Below are 23,507 nucleotides of genomic sequence, written 5' to 3' on the forward strand. Positions count from 1 at the left end.
CTCCTTCACTGGAGACATTCAAAACCCACCTGGACACGTTCCTAGGAGATGTACTCTAGGGGGCCCTGCTCTGGCAGGGGGGGTTGGACTAGATGATCTTTCCAGGTCCCTTCCAACCTCTAGGATTCTATGATTCTATGATTCTATGAATTTAGGGAGATCTCATCCAGTAATGTAATTTATAGAATGTATAGAATGTATAGAAGTTCTCAGTGGGCTGCAACGTTTTCAGCCCCTCTGGGGCTGTTGGGATGATGTGATACTTACTGCCTTCTCTTCCTCTAGCTGTCACTTTCTGCAGATCTTGGGTCTGTTCCAAAACCACGAGTTCATCCCAGCTGGGCCACTCACCAGTCAGCCAAAGCAGCAGCAAAATCCTTGGTCCAGAGCTCCCAGTGGAATGCTGGGATAAGACCAGGACCTGTCCGAGCTCCAGTGCCAAAACCACGGGAAAGAGGGAAGAAAAATTCCCCAGGAACAAACACCAGCTCTCCACGTGAGTTTGCTGCCCAGTCCCACGTGGGCTGAGTTTGCTGATACCCAAATTTTACCTCTGAGGGGGCAGGAGGTGCTGCTGGCAGAGTAATTCTGGAGGTGAAGGAGGAACCACTCATTCTGGGTGCTGGGAATCCAGCTGACAGTCACCTGCTGCATCAAAAGAGAACATATGGTCAAAAATGTCACATGTGGCCAAAAATGTCACATCTAGCACTTGGTAGGTCAACCTGTCTGTCACCACTGTCACCTTAGTGCTGGGCACTGCCATGGGCTTCATGGGGCTTTAACTCACTGTCAGGGTTTAACAGTGCCCTGGCAATTAAACCCAATACCAGATGCTCTCTATTAATTCCCCTCTCCTCCCTGATGAAGAAAGGAGAGAGAATAAGGGAGAGAGACTGATGGGTTGGGAACTAAACTACACAGCTTTAATGGAACAGGAATGATAAATAGGAAAAATGACTAAATCTATAAAAATAGAGAGGAAAATGGATACCACGTTCCTCCCCCCTTTCCCCCAATAACTCTCCCATCCCCACTGAGGCTGCAGGGCAGCCCTGGGAAAGTCCAGGCTGGAATCCTGGGCTCAGCAGCAGTTGGGAGCTGGAGGCAGGAACACACAGATTCAGGCTGGCATGGATCAGGAGCACAGGCAGAGGAAGGGATGGAATCCTCCCAGGATGCCAAAACAAACAGGGAGAGGGGAAGAAGGGGAAGCAGGAAGGGGTTTGACCCTGGTGATCCCTCAGATTTATCCTGAGTATGAGGTGTATGGGATGGAATACTCTGTGTGGTCAATTCTGGTCATTTCTCTTGTCCCTTCCTCCCTAAGGGAGGGTTCCAGGTGGGACCTTTTTACTCCTTTTCTCCTTCTGGAGGGCAAAATGTTGCTCAGAGCTGAGCAGTTCCTTGGTTCTGCTGTAACTATAACCATGGAGTGGGATCAGTCCCAGCAGCAGCCACTGCCTGAGAAACTTGCTGTTCATTTCAGCAAGTGCAGCTCCTGACAAGAGACTGAGCTGGAAGCAAAAGTGCAAGGCAGAAAATCCCTTTTATCCTGCCCCAAACCAGGACACTCACAAATATTCAACAGCAAAACAAGAGAGCTTAGATCAGAGGTGACAAGGGGCTCAGTCCAAGGTCCATGACCTCTGCCAGCTCCTGGAGAGCTGCCAAGGGGAGCTGGTGTGGTGGGGTTGGGATCAGAGCCTTCAGTAAATGCCAGGAGAAAGCAGTCAGCTCCAGGGAGGCAGCAGCTGGGAAAGCAGCTGATCTGTGAATGCCTTCCCAAAATAAGGAGGCAGACTGACAAAATTCATAAGGAATTTTGTGCCATTTCAGTCTAGGGTTGGCTTGAGCAGCTCTTCATGAAGAGCTCACCTCCTGATGCACACCAGCACCTCCTGAAGGTCCTGAGTGGCTGCAGCTGGCTGGGAAAGCACTGAGTATTTTTCAGGAATGTTTCTGCAGAGTTTGGTGAAATTCCTCCTTGTTCCCAAGCAGGTTGTCCACGGATTGCAAAATGAGGATTGCAATTTGTAACTCCTGATGATTTTTAGTAGCACAGGAAGGGGCATGGATGGAGAACCTGGAGTGAACAAAGGAAGAGAGGCTTCTGATGTGAAACTGTTAGGATTTTTAAAGACAACAAGAGGGTAGAGTGAAGGGAGTTCCTACAGGAACTCTCCAGTAATTACTGATGATCCCATCTAGATGGGAGGTAGTGGAGTGTGTGGACACTTCCAAAATCCCTTTGGATCTCCTGAACTTTCAGTATTTTTAGCAGGTCCATAGGTGAACCCCCATGAGGAAGACCCAGAGGGCAAAGATCACAAATCTTTCCATGGGAGCTGAAAGAACCCAAACACAGATGAAAGAGGATATATAGGGGAAAGCACTGGGACAACTATGGAAAACTGGGGCAAGATGGAAAACACTGGAAGCCTCCTTCATGTAGGATGCAGCAGCTAAATCCACCCCTGCCATCCAAGCCAAGAGAGGAAAGCAGCAGGTCTGAGTGTTGCAGTGCCACATTATTTCTTATAAAATAAAGCCCTGATCCTGAACAGTGGACAGAGCCTTAGGAAGGTTCCAGGCTGGACTGGGGCCAAGTCAGGAAGAATTAAGTGTAGGCACAGTGCCTTGGCTGCTGGTGTGGGTTGTCCCAGTCAATCAAGAGAATTCCAGTGTTGTGGCCTCCAAGGAATGCAGCACTCAGCTCCAACTGCTGCCATCTGGGAGGCACTGGGATGGGAAGGAGGTGTTGAGTCTCTGAACTTGTGTGGAGAAATCTGGGACTGCTGCTGAAGTGAGGTTTGGCTGTCAAAGAGGATGTGGGTGATGGAGTAAGGGGAAGTGGCCACCCAGGGACTATTGATGGCACCACATGAGGATGACATCCTGCAGCATCCTGTCCTTGCTCCCCTGCAGGCACTGTCTTCTCCGTGGTAAGAAATTTAACAACTGTGAGAAAAGTGCTAGGAAGAGCAGGGAAAAAAAATACCTACCAACACCTTACTGCCAGGGTACATCACCCCTGAGGGGCTGCGTTTGGATTAGGGACAATTTGCAAGGCAAAACTATACTTTTTTTTTTTTTTTTTTTATCAAAGAGACAAAAATTGAGCAACCTTCCAATATCTGAAGGGGCTCCAAGAAAGCTGGGGGAGGGCTTTGGACACTGCGGGGTAGGGAGAGGACAAGGGAAATGGGTTAAAACTGGAAGAGGGGAGATTGAGGTTGGACATGAGGAAGAAATTCTTGAATTTGAGGGTGCTGAGCCCCTGGTTGCCCAGGTTGCCCAAGGAAGCTGTGGCTGCCCCATCCCTGGCAGTGTCTCAGCCCAGGTTGGATGGGGCTTGGAGCCCCCTGGGCTGGGGGAGGTGTCCCTGCCCATGCAGGGGTTGGAACTGGATGAGCTTTAAGGTCCCTTCCAACCCAAACCAGTCTGGGATTCTATGAAATGTTCATTTCTCCAGTGACCTCTCCTGGACCTTTGTGATCTCTGCCAGGCTTTTCCAAAGGTAAATTTACCAGCTTTAGATAATGCTCCAGCAGGGATTTATCAGGACATGTTTGCAGTTTGTCAGGAAGGTGGGCAGGAAAAGGAAAGTTGTTTTGATTGATGATGATTTTCTCTATAATGAGCTGCTGAATGGAAACCATCTTTCCACTCAGCCCAGATTTGTAAAGGTATTTGGGGTATTAACTGCCACCAAAATCCCAAGGATGGGCTGAGTCTGCCCCTGTGCTCAGCCCTGGGGAGGCCACAGCTTGAGTCCTGTGTCCAGTTCTGGGCCCCTCAGCTCAGGAAGGAGATTGAGGTGCTGGAGCAGGTCCAGAGAAGAGCAAGGAGGCTGGGAAGGGATCCAGCACAAGTGCTGTGAGGAAGGGCTGAGGGAGCTGGGGGTGTTGAGGCTGGAGAAGAGGAGGCTCAGGGGAGACCTCATCACTCTCTCCAACTCCCTGAAAGGAGGTTGGAGCCAGGGGGGGGTTGGGCTCTTTTCCCAGGCAACTCTCAGCAAGACAAGAGGGCACAAGAGGTCTCAAGTTGTGCCAGGGGAGGTTTAGGTTGGACATGAGAAAGAATTTCTTTCTGGAGAGGGTGATCAGCCATTGGAATGGGCTGCCCAGGGAAGGGGTGGATTCTCCATCCCTGGAGATATTTCCAAAGAGCCTGGATGTGGCACTCAGTGCCATGGGCTGGGAACCACGGGGGGAGTGGAGCAAGGGTTGGACTTGATGAGCTCTGAGCTCCCTTCCAACCCAGCCCATTCTGTGATTCTATGAGTCACTAAATATGTTTAGAATCTGAATTCTCTCATTAAATTGATCTGATTCTGACATTCTTTCTCTCTCATCTAGCATCTCCACTGTTTGAGGCTCAGCCCTGGCACATTCCTCCTTCTAACCAAGGATCTGACACAGATTGAGGGAGGATCCAGAGGATTTTCCATCTCAGCAGAACAGGAGCTCATCTGCCTGGCCCTGGGGAAACAACAGCAAAGTTAACAGAGTCACAGCCTCTGCTTGGTGAGGAGCAGCTGCTCCTGAGTCCTTCAGAAGGACCCAGCTTTATGGGTTTTTTCTAGGAAAGACTAAAAAACTAGAAGACTGGGAAAGACTTTCTTCAGTGTCCTCACCCCCAGTGGAAAGAAGTGGGCATGGGGGTTCCTGCATCAAAAGAAACTGCTTTGCAGTTTAGGTAGAAAGGTGTTGGGGAAATGGCTTTCTGATGGTTTTTTGAAGTCCCATACTTGGTGCAGTGACTCCTGGTGGCCTTTTTGGATCTGTAGGTGGGATCTCCTGTTTCCAAACTGGAGCAGAGCCTAAGTCTGTTTTCCTGTTGTGCTTATCCTGCTTTCCCCTCACTCCTTCTCTCAAGCTAGGGCTGTATTCTCATTTTTCTCCTGCACATGTCATGTCTGCAGAGTTCCCTTAGGCTTTTGGCCATGGAGACACCTGTGGAGATCTTTGCCAGAGCTGCTGAATTTCATGAGAGCTTTCCTAGGTCTTCCTGAGACATCTTGGGGTGTATCCCATGGCCTGAGCTGCCCTGTGATGCTTTGCCAATCAGTTACAGAAGTTGTCTCTGCAGGCACTGAGGACATTGTGGAAGGCAAGGGAGGAACCTGAGGGATGGAAACTCTGATGTGATCCCTCAGCTGGAACCTTCAGCCCTTCCCAAATCAGCCAGGCTGGGAAGAAAGCACCCCAGGGCTCAAGGGAAAAGCTTTTAATGCATGGGAGAAAGGAGGCTGGGGGGGAAAGGGTTAAAGAAAAGCCTCATCAGGGCTGTACTGAAGGCAGAATTTCTTTTTTCATGGTAAACACTTCAGCTCCAGCTTTTCAATCACTGTAGCAGGGAGGAAATCAAATCCCCCACTCTGGATTCCAGCACTGCACACAGCTTTGTGTGGGGAGGTGCCATTAGTCTTAAATAATTAAGAGAATGTAAATTGTGGGCTCTCATTTGGTTTGGTGGTTTTTGTTTTTTTTTTTTTTTTGCAGTTAAGGAAAGATGCTGTAAATGTAACAAGTGGCAGATTTAAAGACAAAGCACTGAATGCACAGTGTTACTCATTGCTTTATTGTGTCCCAGAGTGAGGGAGTTGGGATAAACCAGGATCTTTTCCATCTGACAGGAGGAGTCACAGTATGCCCAGGAATTCTCAGCATTTATAGGTTAGAAACCAGAGAAAATCAGAGAAAATCCCAACCATGGATTGACAAGGATTAGGAGAAAACTTCTGCTCTGTGAGCAGATTGGTCTGCACTGTGTCACTTGAGGGTTTCCCCATCATTTGAGGGAAAACCCCATGCACCAGGACAGGTTCACAGAATCATAGAATTATAGAATTATTAATACAGAATCATAGGTTAGGGGCTGACCTGATGGAGAAGAGCTCTCTGGAAATCAAATCCAACCTTTAATAAAGCACTGCCAAGGCCACCCCTGCCCCATGTCCCTCATCCTCACATCTGAAACCCCTCCAGGCATGATGGGGACTCCAGCCCTGCCCTGGGCAGCCTGGGCCAGGCCCTGACAACCCTTTCCAGGGAGAAATTCTTCCCCAGCTCCAACCTAAACCTCCCCTGGCACCACTTGACTTGTGCCAAAAGTTCCTCTTGGCCCATCCCTTGTTCCTTGGGAGCAGAGCCCGACCCCCCCCTGGCTCCAACCTCCTCTCAGAGCTTGGAGAAGTGAGCCCATGCACCAGGACAGGTTCATAGAATCACAGAATTATAAAATTATTAATACAGAATCATAGGTTAGGGGTTGACCTGATGGAGAGGAGCTCTCTGGAAAAAGACCTGGGAGTCCTGGTGGACAAGAGGATGCCCATGAGCTAGAAATGTGTCCTGGTGGCCAAGAAGGCCAATGGCATCCTGGGCTGCATCAAGAAGAGCACGGCCAGCAGGTCAAGGGAGGTTCTCCTGGGCCTCTGCTCTGCCCTGCTGAGGCCCCAGCTGGAATTCTGGATCCAGTTCTGGGCTCCCCAGTTCATGAAGGACAAGGAACTCCTGGAGAGAGTCCATCCCAGAGGCACTGAGATGGTGATGGGACAGGAGCTGCTGCCCCATGAGGAAAGGCTGAGGGAGCTGGGAATGTTCAGCCTGGAGGAGACTGAGGGGGGAGCTCACAGAGACTTCTAAATATCTAAAGGGTGGTGTCAGGAGGATGGGACCAGAGTCTTTTCAGTGGTGTCCAGTGAGAGGAGAAGGGGCAGTGGTCACCAACTGGGACACAGGAGGTGCAACTGGAAAATAAGGAAAAACTTCATTGCTGTGAGGGGAAGAGAGCCCTGGCCCAGGCTGCCCAGAGAGGTGGTGGGGTCTCCTTCTCTGGTGACATTCAGAGCCCTCCTGGACATGTTCCTGTGTGACCTGCTCTAGGTAATCCTGCTCTGCAGGGTGTTTGATTAGATGAGCTGCAGAGGTCCCTTCCAGCCCCCACCATTCTGTGACTTTGTTTCATTTTTTTAGAATGAGAGGCATTGACCTTTGTCAAGACCAAGCACTGAGGATGATGCACAATGGATCTTGGTTGGGCCCAGTTCTTTTTAATATCTTTATCGATGACTTGGACGAAGGGATTGAGTCCATCATCAGCAAGTTCGCAGATGACACCAAGCTGGGGGGAAGTGTAGACCAACTCGAAGGCAGGAGGGCTCTGCAGAGGGACCTGGACAGGCTGGAGAGCTGGGCCGATTCCAACGGGATGAGGTTCAACAAGGCCAAGTGCCGGGTCCTGCACTTTGGCCACAACAACCCCATGCAGCGCTACAGGCTGGGGACAGAGTGGCTGGAGAGCAGCCAGGCAGAAAGGGACCTGGGAGTCTGCATTAACAAGAAACTGAACATGAGCCAGCAGTGTGCCCAGGTGGCCAAGAAGGCCAATGGCATCCTGGCCTGTATCAGAAACAGCGTCACCAGCAGGTCCAGGGAGGTGATTCTTCCCCTGTACTCAGCGCTGGTGAGGCCACACCTCGAGTACTGTGTCCAGTTCTGGGCCCCTCAGTTTAAGAAGGATGTAGAGGCCCTGGAACAAGTCCAAAGGAGGGCAACCAGGCTGGTGAAGGGACTCGAGCACAGGCCCTATGGGGAGAGGCTGAGAGAGCTGGGGCTGTTCAGCCTGAAGAAGAGGAGGCTCAGGGGAGACCTCATTGCTGTCTACAACTACCTGAAAGGAGGATGTAGCGAGGTGGGAGCTGGACTCTTTTCACAGATGACCTCCAACAAGACAAGAGGACACAATCTTAAGTTGCGCCAGGGGAGGTTTAGATTAGATATTAGAAAGAATTTCTTCACGGAGAGGGTGATTAGGCTATGGAATGGACTGCCCGGTGAGGTGGTAGATTCTCCGTCCCTGGAGACATTTAAAAAAAGACTGGATGTGGCACTCAGTGCCATGGTCTAGCAACTGCTCCAGTGGGTCAAGGGTTGGACTAGATGATCTCTGAGGTCCCTTCCAACCCGGCTAATTCTATGATTCTATGATTCTATGATTGGTTAAAGGGAGAACAGCCAGCAGATTTTTAAGCATTTAAACTGAGGTGTGGTAGATCCCTCCCAAAAGATTCCTCAGCATCATTCCCTGGTATTGCAAATCTCTCCTCTCAAGCCTTTTCCCATAGGAAACTAAGTTAAACTGATTGCTTCATGGGTGTTTCCCTGGCTCCTTAACTCCAAACTGTTGTTCCAGCTTTCTTTTTGTCTGTATTAGGCAGTGTGGAGCTCCTTGCAGCAGCTCAGTGCTAGGTCTGTGTTACAGACAGCAAGTGGCTACACAGGGAAGTGAGGTCAAACTTTTAATTTCCTCACCAATGAGCATAATCACTGGAAATGTGGAGTTCCTGAGGTCTGGATGGTCTTGGAGCTGAGTGCTTGAGCATTACTGCAGACACTGTGCTGCAGCAGATAATAAAATCATAAAAATTAAGATCAAAAGATCATAAAAATTGAGGGTTGGACTTGATGATCTCTGAGGTCCCTTCCAACCCAGCCAATTCTATGACTCTATGATCATAGTATTGTTCTGTTTGGAAAAGAACTTTAAGATCATCAAATCCAACCCTTCCCCCACCCCCACCCCATGTCCCTCATCCCCACATCCCCAGGGCTTTCTCTGAAACCCCTCCAGGCATGATGGGGACTCCAGCCCTGCCCTGGGCAGCCTGGGCCAGGCCCTGACAACCCTTTCCAGGGAGAAATTCTTCCCCAGCTCCAACCTAAACCTCCCCTGGCACCACTTGACTTGTGCCAAAAGTTCCTCTTCTCCCATCCCTTGTTCCTTGGGAGCAGAGCCCGACCCCCCCTGGCTCCAACCTCCTCTCAGGGGCTTGCAGAGAGCCACAAGGTCTCCCCTCAGCCTCCTCTGCTCCAGGATCAGCACCCACAGCTCCCTCAGATGCTCCTCACAACTTCTCCAGACCTTTCTTCATCTTCTTCAGACCTTCCTCCTTACTCTCCAGACCTTCTCCATCTTCTCCAGACCCTTCTCCTTGCTCTCCAGACCCTTCCCCAGCTCCATTGCTCTTCTCTGGACACCCTTCATCCCCTCAATGTTGAAGGGCTGAGGGAGCTGGGGGTGTTGAGGCTGGAGAAGAGGAGGCTCAGGGGAGACCTCATCACTCTCTGCAACTCCCTGAAAGGAGGTTGGAGCCAGGGGGGGGTTGGGCTCTTTTCCCAGGCAACTCTCAGCAAGACAAGAGGGCACAAGAGGTCTCAAGTTGTGCCAGGGGAGGTTTAGGTTGGACATGAGAAAGAATTTCTTTCTGGAGAGGGTGATCAGGCATTGGAATGGGCTGCCCAGGGAAGGGGTGGATTCTCCATCCCTGGAGATATTTCAAAAGAGCCTGGATGTGGCACTCAGTGCCATGGGCTGGGAAGCACGGGGGGAGTGGATCAAGGGTTGGACTTGATGATCCCAGAGGTCCTTTTGAACCCAAATGATTCTGGGATTCTGTGTAATGTCCTTCTGCTCCTGAGGGCCCCAGAACTGACCCCAGGATTGGGGCTGCAGCCTCAGCAGTGCCCAGCACAGGGGATGATCCCTGCCCTGCTCCTGCTGCCCACCCCACTGCTGCTGCAGCAGATTTGCATCTTAAGCACTCACTGTTTTGAGGCTTCTCTGCTTTAAGAAGTTTTTGTATTTATGGTGCTGTAAAAAAAACCCCAAAGAGCAATGTCCATGAATGTACCAAGCCAAGCAGCCTGTTCCTGAAGTAACAGCAGAGCTACAGAATGCTTTGATGTAATTCCTACCAAATCTGTAATTAGAATAAAACCATAGGTACACACAACACTTTGCAAAAAGGGTCCGAATCTGAAATGGAGAGAAAAGATACAGAGAGAGGCAGAGTCTCCATCTCCTGCCTCTGCCACTGAGGTGCTTCAGGAGAGCTGTGTCCCTGTCTGTGCCCCAGGCTGCTGATCTGCAAGAGGCAGATGGTTATTTACCCACCTTTATCCTGCACTTCCAGATGTGCTGATAAAAAAATTGCTAAATGAGTAGAGAGGAAAGCTGTTCTGCCTTTGCCCTTCCTTGTAGATGTGCATTTCCCTGCACTCCTTGGCCCTTTCCAGGTCCTGCACAGCTCTCATTAGCCACAGCCTTTGATTAAAGAACTCAAAGTACCTTTTAAACCCCAGAGGCAAATGAATCAGCATTGCTGCATCTGAATTCCACCAGTACAAGCAAGATCAGAATGTGAGCCCTGGGCTACAGCCCTGCTCAGATGTGGGGAACAAACCCAAACATGCCAGCCACTCTCTTGCCCAAGCTTTACCATCCTTTTTTTTTTTTTTTTTTTTTTTCCCCAAACTCCACCTGCATTTCCTTGGTGTTCCTTGCCTGGAGCCACGACCAAGTTTGGTTCTGTAGTTTGGCTTTGGAGCCAAAATGAAGTTTTCCTAATTATTGCCCTTCTGAGCTAACGAAACAAAAAACCTGGGAGAAGGAGTGTGGGTAAGTGAAGCTGATGGGAGGTGCAGGCAGGAGCACAGCTGGGTTAAAACTGAGGATTTTTGGAAACATCCAACTTGGGTGGTGAGATGGAGGGAGAGCAAATGGGAGCTGTGGCCTGGGAGGTAAAAAAAGAATTCAGAAAGCAAAGTCTCAGCAGTGGCACTGGGGACAGAATGAGTGAAAGGAGAGTTCCAGGAGAACCTGGAGACCTTGCAGCAAAGGGAAAGCAGCTAATGGCAGCAGATAAAAAAAGCTGGGGAGCAGATAAAGACTTGGGGAGCAGATAAAAAGTTGGGGAGCAGATAACTTGGGGAACAGATAAAAAGTTGCTGTGCTGGGTGGATGAAGCTGATAATGAGTGCAGAGCAGGGCTCAGCTCACGTATGAAGGGCTGAGGAGGCAGTGGTGTTTAGGGTGGTGTTTAGGGTGGTGTTTAGGGTGGTGTTGAAGGGGGGGGTGTGGATTAATGGGAGGCAGAGGGGTTGGGGGAATGGATTTGAAATCCCTGTCCTGTCTGAGGTGCTCTCAGCCTGAGGTGTGTCTGGGCAGACACTTTGTAGCTGTTTGCAGAGCCCTTACCCGGGTCGCAGCCACTTCCCAAAGCACCGAGGAGTCGCTTGGGAGACCCCCTGGGAGGAAAAATCACGGAGAGAGACAGGTCCAGACATCACAGGGCACTCCCAGCACATCCTGTAGGAAGGAAACTGAATTCAGCTCTCTAAAAAGCCCTGAGGGCAGGAGGAGAGGAGGAGAGCAACCAGAGCAGATGTTCTAAACCCCATTTCCAACCTCTCAGCATCTCTATTTTTATTCCTGTCATTTGCTGGGTTTTTTGTTTGTTTGGTTTTTTGGTTTTTTTTTTTAAATTGGGTTTTTTTGTTCGTTTGGTTGGGTTTTTTTGGTGTCCTGTTTTTTCCCTTCTGCCTGTTCTATTTTCTCATCCAGACAGCCTCTCCCCTCTGTTCCATGTTACCCACAGAGAACCACCAGAATCTGCTCGTTATCCAGGGAGCCACCAGCAAGGAGAGGCAGGAGCTGGTGGCAAAAAAGCACAACAAACATAAGCAGGTGGTTCCCCAGGGAAAATGTAAGTCAGCCATGCAACTCCTTGCCTGGAGAAGATGGAGATGTGGGCTCTAGAAGCTCATGGAGATTCCTGGAAGCATCCTGAGCTCATTTCATAGGATTGCAGGAGAATTTGGGCTGGATTGGACCTCAGGAGGTCTCGGGTCCAACCTTGTTTTTTGAGCACAGTCAGGTCTGGGATCAGCCCAGGATACTATGGAATGGGCTCTTCAAATCCTCCAAAGGAGGTGACACAACCACTGTGGACAACACCTCCAACAAAAAGTCTCTCCTTACACTCAGTTTGAACTCTGTCCTTAGAACAGCCATTACCTCCCACAGCACATGGCTGGGAATCAAAGAATCATTTTGGTTGGAAAAGACCTTGAATAACATCAAGTCCAACCTTTAATCCAGCACTGCCAGGGCCACCCTGCCCCATGTCCCTCATCCCCACATCCCCAGGGCTTTCTCTGAAACCCCTCCAGGCATGATGGGGACTCCAGCCCTGCCCTGGGCAGCCTGGGCCAGGCCCTGACAACCCTTTCCAGGGAGAAATTCTTCCCCAGCTCCAACCTAAACCTCCCCTGGCACCACTTGACTTGTGCCAAAAGTTCCTCTTCTCCCATCCCTTGTTCCTTGGGAGCAGAGCCCGACCCCCCCTGGCTCCAACCTCCTCTCAGGGGCTTGCAGAGAGCCACAAGGTCTCCCCTCAGCCTCCTCTGCTCCAGGATCAGCACCCACAGCTCCCTCAGATGCTCCTCACAACTTCTCCAGCCCCTTCTCCATCTTCTCCAGACCCTTCCCCAGCTCCATTCCCTTCTCTGGACACTCTCCAGCCCCTCAATCTCCTGCTCCTCAGGGGCTCAGAACTGACCCCAGGTTCAGCCGCCCTCAGGGTCCCTCACAGCCTTTTCCTCACCCCCGTCCTCTTCAACCCCTGGCCCTCAGCTTCTCCCTGTGCTCCCCAGACGCCCTCAGCTCTCCCCGCACCTCCCAGCCAGGGACCTTTAGCCATTTATTAGGGAAATCAAGGCTCTTTTCCCCCTCCTTTGCTACCACCTAGCGCTGACAGACCGCAAGCACCCAATGCCCGCGCATGCGCGGTGGGCGCCATCTCCCCCCTCCCTTTCCCGCCCTCCTCCCGCCGCTTTCCGGCAGCGCTGCCGCCTTTGCGACGTTTTCACGACGGTTGGGGGCGCGGTGTCGCTTGACGGCAGCAGCCGGCGGCCTGTACCTGAGAGGAAAGGCGGAGGGACTGCGGGCAGCATGAGGCAGAAAAGGAAAGGTACGGGGTGTGTGGGGATGGCACTGCCCGGGGAGTGACCTCTGCCTCTCTCCCGGGAGCTGAGGGCAGTGGGGAAGCGGTGTGCTGCCTCCCCCGGCCTTGTGTGTGGAGGGTCTGGGACACAGGTCTTGTGAGGAGCATCTGAGGGAGCTGTGGGTGCTGATCCTGGAGCAGAGGAGGCTGAGGGGAGACCTTGTGGCTCTCTGCAAGCCCCTGAGAGGAGGTTGGAGCCAGGGGGGGTCGGGCTCTGCTCCCAAGGAACAAGGGATGGGAGAAGAGGAACTTTTGGCACAAGTCAAGTGGTGCCAGGGGAGGTTTAGGTTGGAGCTGGGGAAGAATTTCTCCCTGGAAAGGGTTGTCAGGGCCTGGCCCAGGCTGCCCAGGGCAGGGCTGGAGTCCCCGTCATGCCTGGAGGGGTTTCAGAGAAAGCCCTGGGGATGTGGGGATGAGGGACATGGGATTAAAGGTTGGATCTGATGATCTCCAAGGTCTTTTCCAAGAAGAACAGTGCTGTGTTTTGGGAATGTCAGGAGCTCTGGGATGGAGCTCCTTGTGCTTCCCCAGCCCTGTGAGGGTGTGAGCTGTGGGGTGTCAGAGCTTTACCACCTCCTTTAGCCCTGTGTGTGGGGATCCCATCTTTTTTTGGGAGCCTTTTTTGAGGGTTGGAAGGAGTTGGCACCTTTTTGAGCACAGATCCTATGAGGAAGGGCTGAGGGAGCTGGGGGTGTTGAGGCTGGAGAAGAGGAGGCTCAGGGGAGACCTCATCACTCTCTCCAACTCCCTGAAAGGAGGTTGGAGCCAGGGGGGGGTTGGGCTCTTTTCCCAGGCAACTCTCAGCAAGACAAGAGGGCACAAGAGGTCTCAAGTTGTGCCAGGGGAGGTTTAGGTTGGACATTAGAAAGAATTTCTTTCTGGAGAGGGTGCTCAGGCATTGGAATGGGCTGCCCAGGGAAGGGGTGGATTCTCCATCCCTGGAGATATTTCAAAAGAGCCTGGATGTGGCACTCAGTGCCATGGGCTGGGAACCACGGGGGGAGTGGAGCAAGGGTTGGACTTGATGAGCTCTGAGGTCCTTTTGAACCCAAATGATTCTGGGATTCTGTGTAATGTCCTTCTGCTCCTGAGGGCCCCAGAACTGACCCCAGGATTGGGGCTGCAGCCTCAGCAGTGCCCAGCACAGGGGATGATCCCTGCCCTGCTCCTGCTGCCCACCCCACTGCTGCTGCAGCAGATGTGCATCTTAAGCACTCACTGTTTTGAGGCTTCTCTGCTTTAAGAAGTTTTTGTATTTATGATGCTGTAAAAAAAACCCCAAACAGAATTCTTTTCCAACCCAAACTGTTGTGTTTTCCTCTGATGATGTGGTAAGAGGGTGGAGTTGCTCCTGGAAGCAAAAAAAAAAAAAAAAAATCAGCCATAGGAGGCTGTGACATTTGTTAAGGGAATGCTGCAAATCCAGAGGGCTTCCCAGTGCCAGAATTCCCTCTGTGGGCAACAGCTGTAAGGGGGAAAAAGGAAGAGCAGAGCAGATGGGCCTGGGTTGTCTCTGAGTGAACACGTGGTGTGTTTTGGGTTTGTTTCAGGAGAGCTGAGCCATGCAGAGCTGATGATGATGACGATTGCTGACATCATAAAGCAATTAATTGAGGCTCATGAGCAGGGGAAAGAAGTGAATCTGAACAAGTAAGTCACTCTGAAATGACACAGGAGAGCTGGTCCACTACTGAGGAGGGTGTCCTGTACAGCCCTTTACATCCAAGCTTTATTTAAACATTTGTTTTATTTTCACAGATTGGTGTTATTTCCCTTCCTGGTACCTGATTTAAAAAAAAAAAACAACAAGATTTGTAAATTCCCTGGGGATTTGCTACTTTCTTGGCAATGCTCAGAGGACAAAATGGAGCTTGTGGTTGCCTTTTTGTGTTTCCACCTTTGTTCATCCTCCTGTAGTCCCAAGGGCAGCTGCATCAGCAAAAGGAGAGCTTATTTTAGGGATAAAGTTGAAAACAGGTGTTCTTAACTATGTGATATGAGAGGATATCTTTATAGGAATTTGCTTTTTCTCTACATATGTGGATTAATCCCACCCAGACTTGTCCCACTGTTTCTGTTCCATTTCCATGATCTAATTGCAGACTTTTTGTTTGCTGCTGCTGGCAAAAACTGCCCTGAATGTCTGAAAATGGTGTTTGTGGAGGGGTTAATTCCACACCTAAAGAGAATCAAATCCCTGAAAAGTGATAAACCAACATCTGTGGGCAGCTTGCACAACATTGTGATAAAACCATGTTTGGAAGAAAAATACCCAGACACTAAAAACATGGGGAGTTGCTACAAGTCAACATTTTTTGGGGTTTATTTTCTATGGCTTAGCACACCATGGAGCTGCTGCTGTGTCAGGGTTTAACACTGGCCTGGCAATTAAACCAAATAACAAATGCTCTGTATTAATCCCCCTCTCTGATAAAGAAAGGAGAGAGAAGAAGGGAGAGAGACTGATGGGTTGGGAACTAAACTACACAGCTTTAAAGGAATAGTAATGATAAATAGGAAAAATGACTGAATCTATACAAATAGACAGGAAAATGGATCCCAGGTTCCTCCCTCCTTTCCCCAGTAACTCTCCCATCCCCACTGAGGCTGCAGGGCAGCCCTGGGAAAGTCCAGGCTGGAATCCTGGGCTCAGCAGCAGTTGGGAGCTGGAGGCAGGAACACACAGATTCAGGCTGGCATGGATCAGGAGCAGAGGCAGAGGAAGGGATGGAATCCTCCCAGGATGCCAAAACAAACAGGGAGAGGGGAAGAAGGGGAAGCAGGAAGGGGTTTGACCCTGGTGATCCCTGCAATTTCTCCTGAGTATGAGGTGTATGGGATGGAATCCTCTGTTTGGTCAAGTTTGGTCATTTATCTTGTCTGTTCTTCCCTAAGGGAGGGTTCCAGGTGGGACCTTTTTACTCCTTTTCTCCTTCTGGAGGGCAAAATGTTGCTGAGAGCTGAGCAGTTCCTTGGTTCTGCTGTAACTATAACCATGGAGTGGGATCAGTCCCAGCAGCAGCCACTGCCTGAGAAACTTGCTGTTCATTTCAGCAAGTGCAGCTCCTGACAAGAGACTGAGCTGGAAGCAAAAGGACAGGACAGAAAATCCCCTTTATCCTGCCCCAAACCAGGACACTCTGCAAGGATTTATTTTCTGACCAAACTGGGAGCTCCTGCCCCGATCTCCACCTCCCTGCTCAGGGATTTGATAGCCCTGCTGGGGAACCCTGGCTCTGGAAGTTAGAGAAGGAGAAATCTGGGTAAGGAGGGACCTCTGAAAGCCACAAAGTCCAAAGAACTGAGTCAGGATGGAATTGTTGATTTGGGGAATTTCTCTTTGCAGGCTGAAAACCAAGACCTCAGCCAGGTATGGGCTCTCAGCTCAGCCACGTTTGGTCGACATCATCGCTGCTGTCCCACCCCAGCACCGTAAGGCCCTGGTGCCAAAGCTGAAAGCCAAGCCTATAAGAACTGCCAGTGGGGTAAGAACACTCCACCCATCACCATCCTCCCCTGCTCTTCTCAATAAATTGCATTTCATTGGTTTTATTTGTTGAAAAAGGTTTAATTTTGATGTGGTGACTGCACTGCCAGCTTCCCAGAGGAGCTTTTTGGGGCTGTTCCTTTCAAAGGAAATGGGAGATGAGAAAGAGGAGGTCTGGAGATTTTGTTTCAGGGCTGAATGTCTTGCTTTTTAGTTGCTGTATAAACAGCACAGTTTGATTTGCAGGTCTTCACAGTCAAAAATGATAAAATTTTAGTATTTAACATGTTCAGTGAAGGGCAATGGAGCTGGGGAAAGATCTAGAGCACAAATCTGCACAGGAGCAGCTGAGGGGTGGTGATCCTGGAGCAGAGGAGGCTGAGGGGAGACCTTGTGGCTCTCTGCAAGCCCCTGAGAGGAGGTTGGAGCCAGGGGGGGTCGGGCTCTGCTCCCAAGGACAAGGGATGGGAGAAGAGGAACTTTTGGCACAAGTCAAGTGGTGCCAGGGGAGGTTTAGGTTGGAGCTGGGGAAGAATTTCTCCCTGGAAAGGGTTGTCAGGGCCTGGCCCAGGCTGCCCAGGGCAGGGCTGGAGTCCCCATCATGCCTGGAGGGGTTTCAGAGAAAGCCCTGGGGATGTGGGGATGAGGGACATGGGGCAGGGGGGGCCCTGGCACTGCTGGGTTGGATTTGTTGATCTTCAAGGATTTTTCTAACCAAAATGATTTTGAATTCTAAAACCTTTTCCTTTGAAAGGGAGCTCTGGCTGCAAGCAGTAGAAGTGCAGCTGACACTCAGCTCTGTGTTTTGAAGCTTCCCTGCTGGGTGTGTGGCAGCCTCAACTCAAGTTACTTAACAAAAAGCCCCAAAGGAGCCAGAAACCAAAATCCCAGGAAGTGTTCATTTTTTTAAAATTAAACAAACAAACAACCCCACCAAAAAAACCCCAAAACTATCACCAGCCCAAAAGAAAAAGAAGTAAAACAAAATACAAACACCCTTGAATGTCTTTAATTTCTTTCTGGGAATGGAATATTTAATTAACCTATGACTCCAACCAGGATTTCTGACAGCTGGAAAGGAGGTAGCCTGACTTGGGCATCCTAAATTAATGGACATTAGAAAAGCTGAGTTTGTCTCTTCTTGTCCTTCTTCTGGTCCTTTTTAAAAGAGAAGATAGAATCTTGCATTGTGCTTGGATTTAATCTGTAAAAAGCTGTCTGAGGTCAGGCTGGGAAAAAAAAAGGCTTCACTCAGTTAGGTGGTGAGAGGAAGGCATTTTTTTTAATCTGCTTTATATATTTATTTTTTTTTTCTCATCTCTTCCCCCAGTGTCACATTCCAGGTGGTGTTTGGGGGAATGCTCTCACCCCTGCACTGTTTCAGGTGCATTTTAGGTGAATGCCAGTGTCTTTTCAGCAGGGTGGTTAATCAGCTTTGGTGTAAAACTTGGTTCTTTATCATACACTGCCCGTTTTTTCTGAAAATATTAAAAATGTTAATAGGATTTTGATCCTGTGATAGATTTATCCCCTTCAGGAGTTAATACACAGATACTCTAGGTGGCAGGCTAAGCAGAAAGCACCTAAGTATTACTGATATGTCACCTTCCAAGATTTCCTTTTTTTTCTTTTGTACCTTCAGAAGCAATTGCTGTAATTTCTCTTCTCTGTCACTTTGCTTCCTGCAGATTGCTGTGGTTGCTGTGATGTGTAAACCACACAGGTGTCCACACATTAACTTCACAGGCAACATATGTGTGTAAGTATGACAGCCTGGATCACAGAGTCATGGAGTGATTTGGGTGGGAAGGGAGCTCTAAAGCTCCCCCAGTCCAACCCCTGCAGTATCAGGGACACCCTCACCCAGATCAGGGTGCTCAGAGCCTCCTCAAGCCTCACCTTGAACACCTTGAACATTCCCAGACGACTTTCAACAAGACAAGAGGACACAGTCTTAAGTTGTGCCAGGGGAGATTTAGGTTGGACATTAGAAAGAATTTCTTTCTGGAGAGGGTGATCAGGCATTGGAATGGGCTGCCCAGGGAAGGGGTGGATTCTCCATCCCTGGAGATATTTCAAAAGAGCCTGGATGTGGCACTCAGTGCCATGGGCTGGGAACCACGGGGGGAGTGGAGCAAGGGTTGGACTTGATGAGCTCTGAGGTCCCTTCCAACCCAGCTAATTCTATGATTCTAGGATTCTATGATAGAATCCTAGAATCATAGAATCCTAGAGGTTGGAAGGGACCTCAAAAGATCATCTATTCCAACCCCCCCTGCCAGAGCAGGGCCCCCTAGAGTCCATCCCCTAGGAACGTGTCCAGGTGGGTTTTGAATGTCTCCAGTGAAGGAGACTCCACAACCCCCCTGGGCAGCCTGTTCCAGGGCTCTGTCACCCTTACAGTAAAAAAATTTTTTCTGATATTCAACTTGAACCTCCTATGCTCCAATTTACACCCATTACCCCTTGTCCTATCACTGGTCACCACTGAGAAAAGCCTAACTCCATCTCCCTGACACTCACCCCTTACATATTTGAAAACATTGATGAGGTCACCCCTCAGTCTCCTTTTCTCCAAACTAAAGAGCCCCAGCTCCCTCAGCCTTTCCTCATAAGGGAGATGTTCCACTCCCTTAATCATCTCAGTAGCTCTGCGCTGGACTCTTTCAAGCACTTCCCTGTCCTTCTTGAACTGAGGGGCCCAGAACTGGACACAATACTCCAGGTGTGGCCTCACCAATGCAGAATAGAGGGGGAGGAGAACCTCTCTTGACCTACTAACCACACCCTTTCTAATGCACCCCAGGATGCCATTGGCCTTCTTGGCCACAAGGGCACATTGCTGGCTCATGGGCATCTTCTTGTCTACCAGGACCCCCAGGTCTCTTTCACCTACACTGCTCTCCAGCAGCTCAGCCCCCAACCTATACTGGGATGAGGCCCCAACCCCCTCCCTGGGCACCCTGTGCCATTGTTCCACTGCCCTCATGGGACACAACTTGTTCCTCACATCCAATCTAAAGCTGCTCTTCTCTAATTTCAACCCGTTGCCCCTCATCCTATCCCTCCAGGCCCTTGCACACAGTCCCTCTCCCCCCTTCCTGTAGCCCCTTCAGACACTGGAAGGTCACTCTTAGGTCTCCCCAGAGCCTTCTCTTCTCCAGGCTGAACACCCCCAGCTCCCTCAGCCTGGCTTCCCAGCAGAGGTGTTCCAGCCCCCTGAGCATTTCCATGCCCCCTCTGGACCCTCTCCATCAGCTCCATGTCCTTCCTGGGTTGAAGCTGGATGCAGAACTCCAGGTGAGGTCTCAGCAGAGCAGAGCAAATCCTCCTTGTTGGAAAGAGACCTCTCCTTAGGTGACCTAAGAGGACTGGATTCCCAGATTTCTGTTCAGACCTGGGATGGGGGTGGGCACATTTTTGGGCACATCCCAGATGGGGCTGTTTGCTGTGTACTGTGCCCTGTGCTGGGCACATCCTTCTGCTCAAGCACAGGTGTGCAGACTGCTGACACCTGCACGTTGCTCTAAAACATTTATTTATTTCCATTTTTATTTCAAAGAGGAAGCTTTTTTCCTGACCCAAACTCTGCTTACCTTGGTAAATAACACAGTTTTGTGTGCCCAGTAGCCAGGGGAACAGATTAAGGCTCAAATACAGGTTATGTTACTGTGCCCTGGTGTGTGGTGGATACAACTGGCTACCTAAACAGGTTGGAGAAGGCTGTTGCCTTGCAGAAACTTTTCTGCTCAATCAGGAAAGTTTGAAAATTGTTGGACTGAGAGCCACCTGAGGAGGTGCAGGTGTTGTCTGCAAAAACTTGCTGGGTGTGAGAGTCTGGCTCTGCCTGGCTCTGGAACCAAACAAGAGCACAGATGGAAGGCAAGGCCTCCAGCTGCCAAGACCTTGTGGCATTAAGGGAAGAGCTGCTGAGTTTTATTTGAATTGAGAAAACCCAGGCTGGGCTTAGCTTGAGGTTTTCACATGGGAGTTCATGCACCTCAAGTCTCATTTGGTTTTCTGGATTTTTTTTTTTGTTCCTAACCAGCTCAGATACTGCAAAAAATGACAGCTTTTTCCCACCTTGTCACTACCAAACCATCAGTGTGCCTAACACAGACTGAGCTGGCTCTTTTCTTGCTTTTTTTTTTTTTTTTTTTTTTTACATGAGCAGCTCTTCTGTTGGAGATGTTCCAGGTAATTACATCTCTGAAAATGCCTTCAGTTGGATTGCACACCTTTTGCCAGCAAATTAATTTGGCCCTGCTAATTTGGTCATTAATTTTATAATGGTGACAGATGACTGGGGGTGAGTTTGCAGGGCAGGCAGTGAGGAAAATAATCAATTAGAGTGTGAGCTGAAGGGGTCTGGTTTGATTGAGGTGGCATTATCCCAGTCTCTGCATTTCAGATTCTGCACTGTGAGGAACACCACCACCTTGCCTGCTCCTTTACTTTGAGGTGCTCAGCACCTGCAGCTGAGCTTGAAGGTTTTGTCAAGCCTCCTGTCCCAGCACAGGATGACTGGAGCTTGCTGATTCATCCCCCAGCCCTCTCAAGAAAGCTAAGGACCCTTCAGAATAAATTTAAATTCCTTTTAATTATGCACTGTTCTGCTGGCAGTCGTGCTGGCATAGCTGCAAGTCTGGCTTGATGTGGCACAGAAGAAGAATTTCAAGCTCTAGAAGCAAAAACTGCAGTTTGAAACCTGCTGCACAGTTACCCTGAGTAGATGGAGTGTATTCTTTTTGAACTAGTCTTAAAATGCTATATTCATTAAATAGCCATGTTCCTAAGTTCAAAAAACAAATGTAAATCCACTTCCTCACCATCAAGATAATTTTATAACTTTCTGGAAAATAAATTGCAGGTTGTGCAACGGGATAATTTTTGTTTTATAGCCTTCCATGCCAAACAAAAAGGTTATTTTACAGCAAATGAGACAGTCAGACATTGGAATGTTTTCCTGGAAGTTGTGGATTCCCTCACTTTGGAAAGTTTGAAGTCTCAGCTCAAGGGGGTGCTGAAGCATCTCATATAAGCTATAATATTAGAAGGGTTGGACCAGATGATCCCTTGACATTTTATAAATGTTTTTGATAGAATAATGGAAAACATTTACATTGTTTGTGATTGTAAAATGACTTCTAAAAAAATCTAATAATCTGTGTTTAACTATTACTTCAAAACTGTATGGCAGCTTCCAAAAAAAAAAAAAAAAAAAAAATGCCATGTTCCAGAAACACATTGGCACTACATTTTGCTTCCAGTGAGAATTATGAAGTTTTTTTTCTGTGGGTGGTGTACAAAAGTCTGAACTGCTTTTTGACAACCCATCATTAAAATCAAGTGCAACAGCACTTTTGCACTGGATACTTCAGAGTTTGTGAACAAACATAGGCTGAGTTCCTCTCAGTGTCACTGGATATCACAGAATCACTCTCTCCAGTGGGTGTGTTTGGGTCTGGATCTACATTTACATCTGGTGAGGCAGAAACACAGGAATTTATTCATTCATTCCTTCATTGATCCTGGGCTCTGAGCTCACCAGTTGTGAGCCAGCTTTAGTCTGGGAGCTCTGCTGCAGCTTTAAGGTGCTGTAGTTTTCAAGCTAATAAAGCTCAAGCACTAAAAAAGCTTTGGGGATTTGATTTTGCCAACAGCAGAGCTCCCAAGAGAGCTGTTGGAATGTTGCTGTGGTCAAGTTGCCTCAAATTTCCATCCCTCCTTGTTTCTGATGGGAAATGGGGGAGCTGGAGCAGCAGCCTGCACCCTCTGTGTAACTCAGACAGGTAAATTCCTTACAATTTGATGAGTTTGATGACTCTTTTCTATCTTTTAATGTTTGCAGGTACTGCCCGGGTGGACCTGATTCTGATTTTGAATATTCAACCCAGTCTTACACTGGGTATGAGGTATGGCTTTGGAATTCCATAAAATGTTACATATACATTCTTTGCAAACCTGGGGGAGGATGCTCACTCTGTCTACAAATTCACTGGTGTTGCAAGAAGTAAAAAAGCAAACTTCATGAACTTTGAGACCTGAAGCAGCTCAACTAAAGGACTGGAAATTCTTCTCGGTTACTGTAGCAATTTTTTCTGTCTCCACACCTTGCAGCTCTTTGTAGTGTTACACATTTACTGCTGTGTCCATCTCTGGGGTCCCCATCAGCAGAAGGACACGGAGCTGTTGGAGCCAGTGCAGAGGAGGCCCTGGAGCTGCTGGGAGGGCTGGAGCAGCTCTGCTCTGGAGCCAGGCTGAGAGAGTTGGGGGTGTTGAGGCTGGAGAAGAGAAGGCTGCAACGGGGAGACCTTAGAGCACCTTCCAGTGCCTGAAGGGGCTCCAGGAAAGCTGGGGAGGGACTTGGGACAAGGGCCTGGAGGGATGGGAGCCTGCGAGGGGGAAGGGTTTGCAGCTGGGAGAGGGGAGATGGAGAGGAGATCTTGGGCAGGGAGGGAGGGAGGGAGGGAGCAATTGTTTGGTTGGACTTGGTGATCTCAGAGGTCCTTTCCAGCCATGAGCATTCTGTGATTCTCAGGTGTGGGACATGGGTTAGTGGTGGCCTGGAATAAGGTGATGTCCTGGCTGGGCTGGAGTGGGATAGGACAAGGGGGAAGGGTTTGGAGGTGGGAGAGGGGAGCTGGGGCTGAGATGGGAGGGAGAAATTGCTTGGGGTGAGGGTGCTGAGCCCCTGGTTGCCCAGGTTGCCCAAGGAAGCTGTGGCTGCCCCATCCCTGGCAGTGTCTCAGCCCAGGTTGGATGGGGCTTGGAGCACCCTGGGCTGGGGGAGGTGTCCCTGACCATGCAGGGGGGTTGGGACTGGATGAGCTTTAAGGTCCCTTCAGATATTGGGAGGTTGCTCTGAGCTCACCTGGGAGCCTCCTCTTCTCCAGGCTGAACAACCCCAAGCCCTCAGCCTGGCTTCCCAGGGAGGTGCTCAGCCCTCTGAGCATTTCAGTGGCTCTGCTCTGGACACCTTCCAGGAGCTCTGTGTCCTTCTGCTGTTGGGGACTCCAGAACTGGACACACAACTCCAGGTGGGGTCTCAGCAGAGCAGAGCAGAGGGGGAGAATCCCCTCCCTCAACCCCTGTCTGTGCTTCTTTTGCTGCAGCCCAGGACATGGTTGGGTTCTGGGCTCCAAGCACACCCTGAGGGCTCATGTT

The 23,507-nt window shown here is 49.8% G+C and overlaps 2 protein-coding genes across 3 annotated transcripts in view; both read left to right on the top strand.

The window, feature by feature from the left end:
- The window catches only part of FBXO16 (F-box protein 16), a 50,321-nt gene extending 45,424 nt beyond the window's left edge, over nucleotides 1-4,897 (top strand). Inside the window, exons 8-9 of the mRNA XM_071742260.1 lie at nucleotides 286-496; nucleotides 4,362-4,897. Of these exons, the coding sequence (XP_071598361.1) occupies nucleotides 286-496; nucleotides 4,362-4,429 (279 nt within the window). The 3' untranslated portion in view covers nucleotides 4,430-4,897. The remainder of the gene's footprint in view (nucleotides 1-285; nucleotides 497-4,361) is intronic.
- A 7,820-nt stretch (nucleotides 4,898-12,717) lies between these two features.
- The window catches only part of ELP3 (elongator acetyltransferase complex subunit 3), a 109,920-nt gene continuing 99,130 nt past the window's right edge, over nucleotides 12,718-23,507 (top strand). For both annotated transcript variants that reach the window (XM_071742259.1, XM_071742257.1), the window contains exons 1-5: nucleotides 12,718-12,820; nucleotides 14,404-14,503; nucleotides 16,200-16,338; nucleotides 18,029-18,099; nucleotides 22,192-22,255. In XM_071742259.1, the coding sequence (XP_071598360.1) occupies nucleotides 12,802-12,820; nucleotides 14,404-14,503; nucleotides 16,200-16,338; nucleotides 18,029-18,099; nucleotides 22,192-22,255 (393 nt within the window). In that variant the 5' untranslated portion in view covers nucleotides 12,718-12,801. The remainder of the gene's footprint in view (nucleotides 12,821-14,403; nucleotides 14,504-16,199; nucleotides 16,339-18,028; nucleotides 18,100-22,191; nucleotides 22,256-23,507) is intronic.

This window comes from Heliangelus exortis, chromosome 3, assembly GCF_036169615.1.
Source record: "Heliangelus exortis chromosome 3, bHelExo1.hap1, whole genome shotgun sequence".
NCBI classification, from domain to species: Eukaryota; Metazoa; Chordata; class Aves; order Apodiformes; family Trochilidae; genus Heliangelus; species Heliangelus exortis.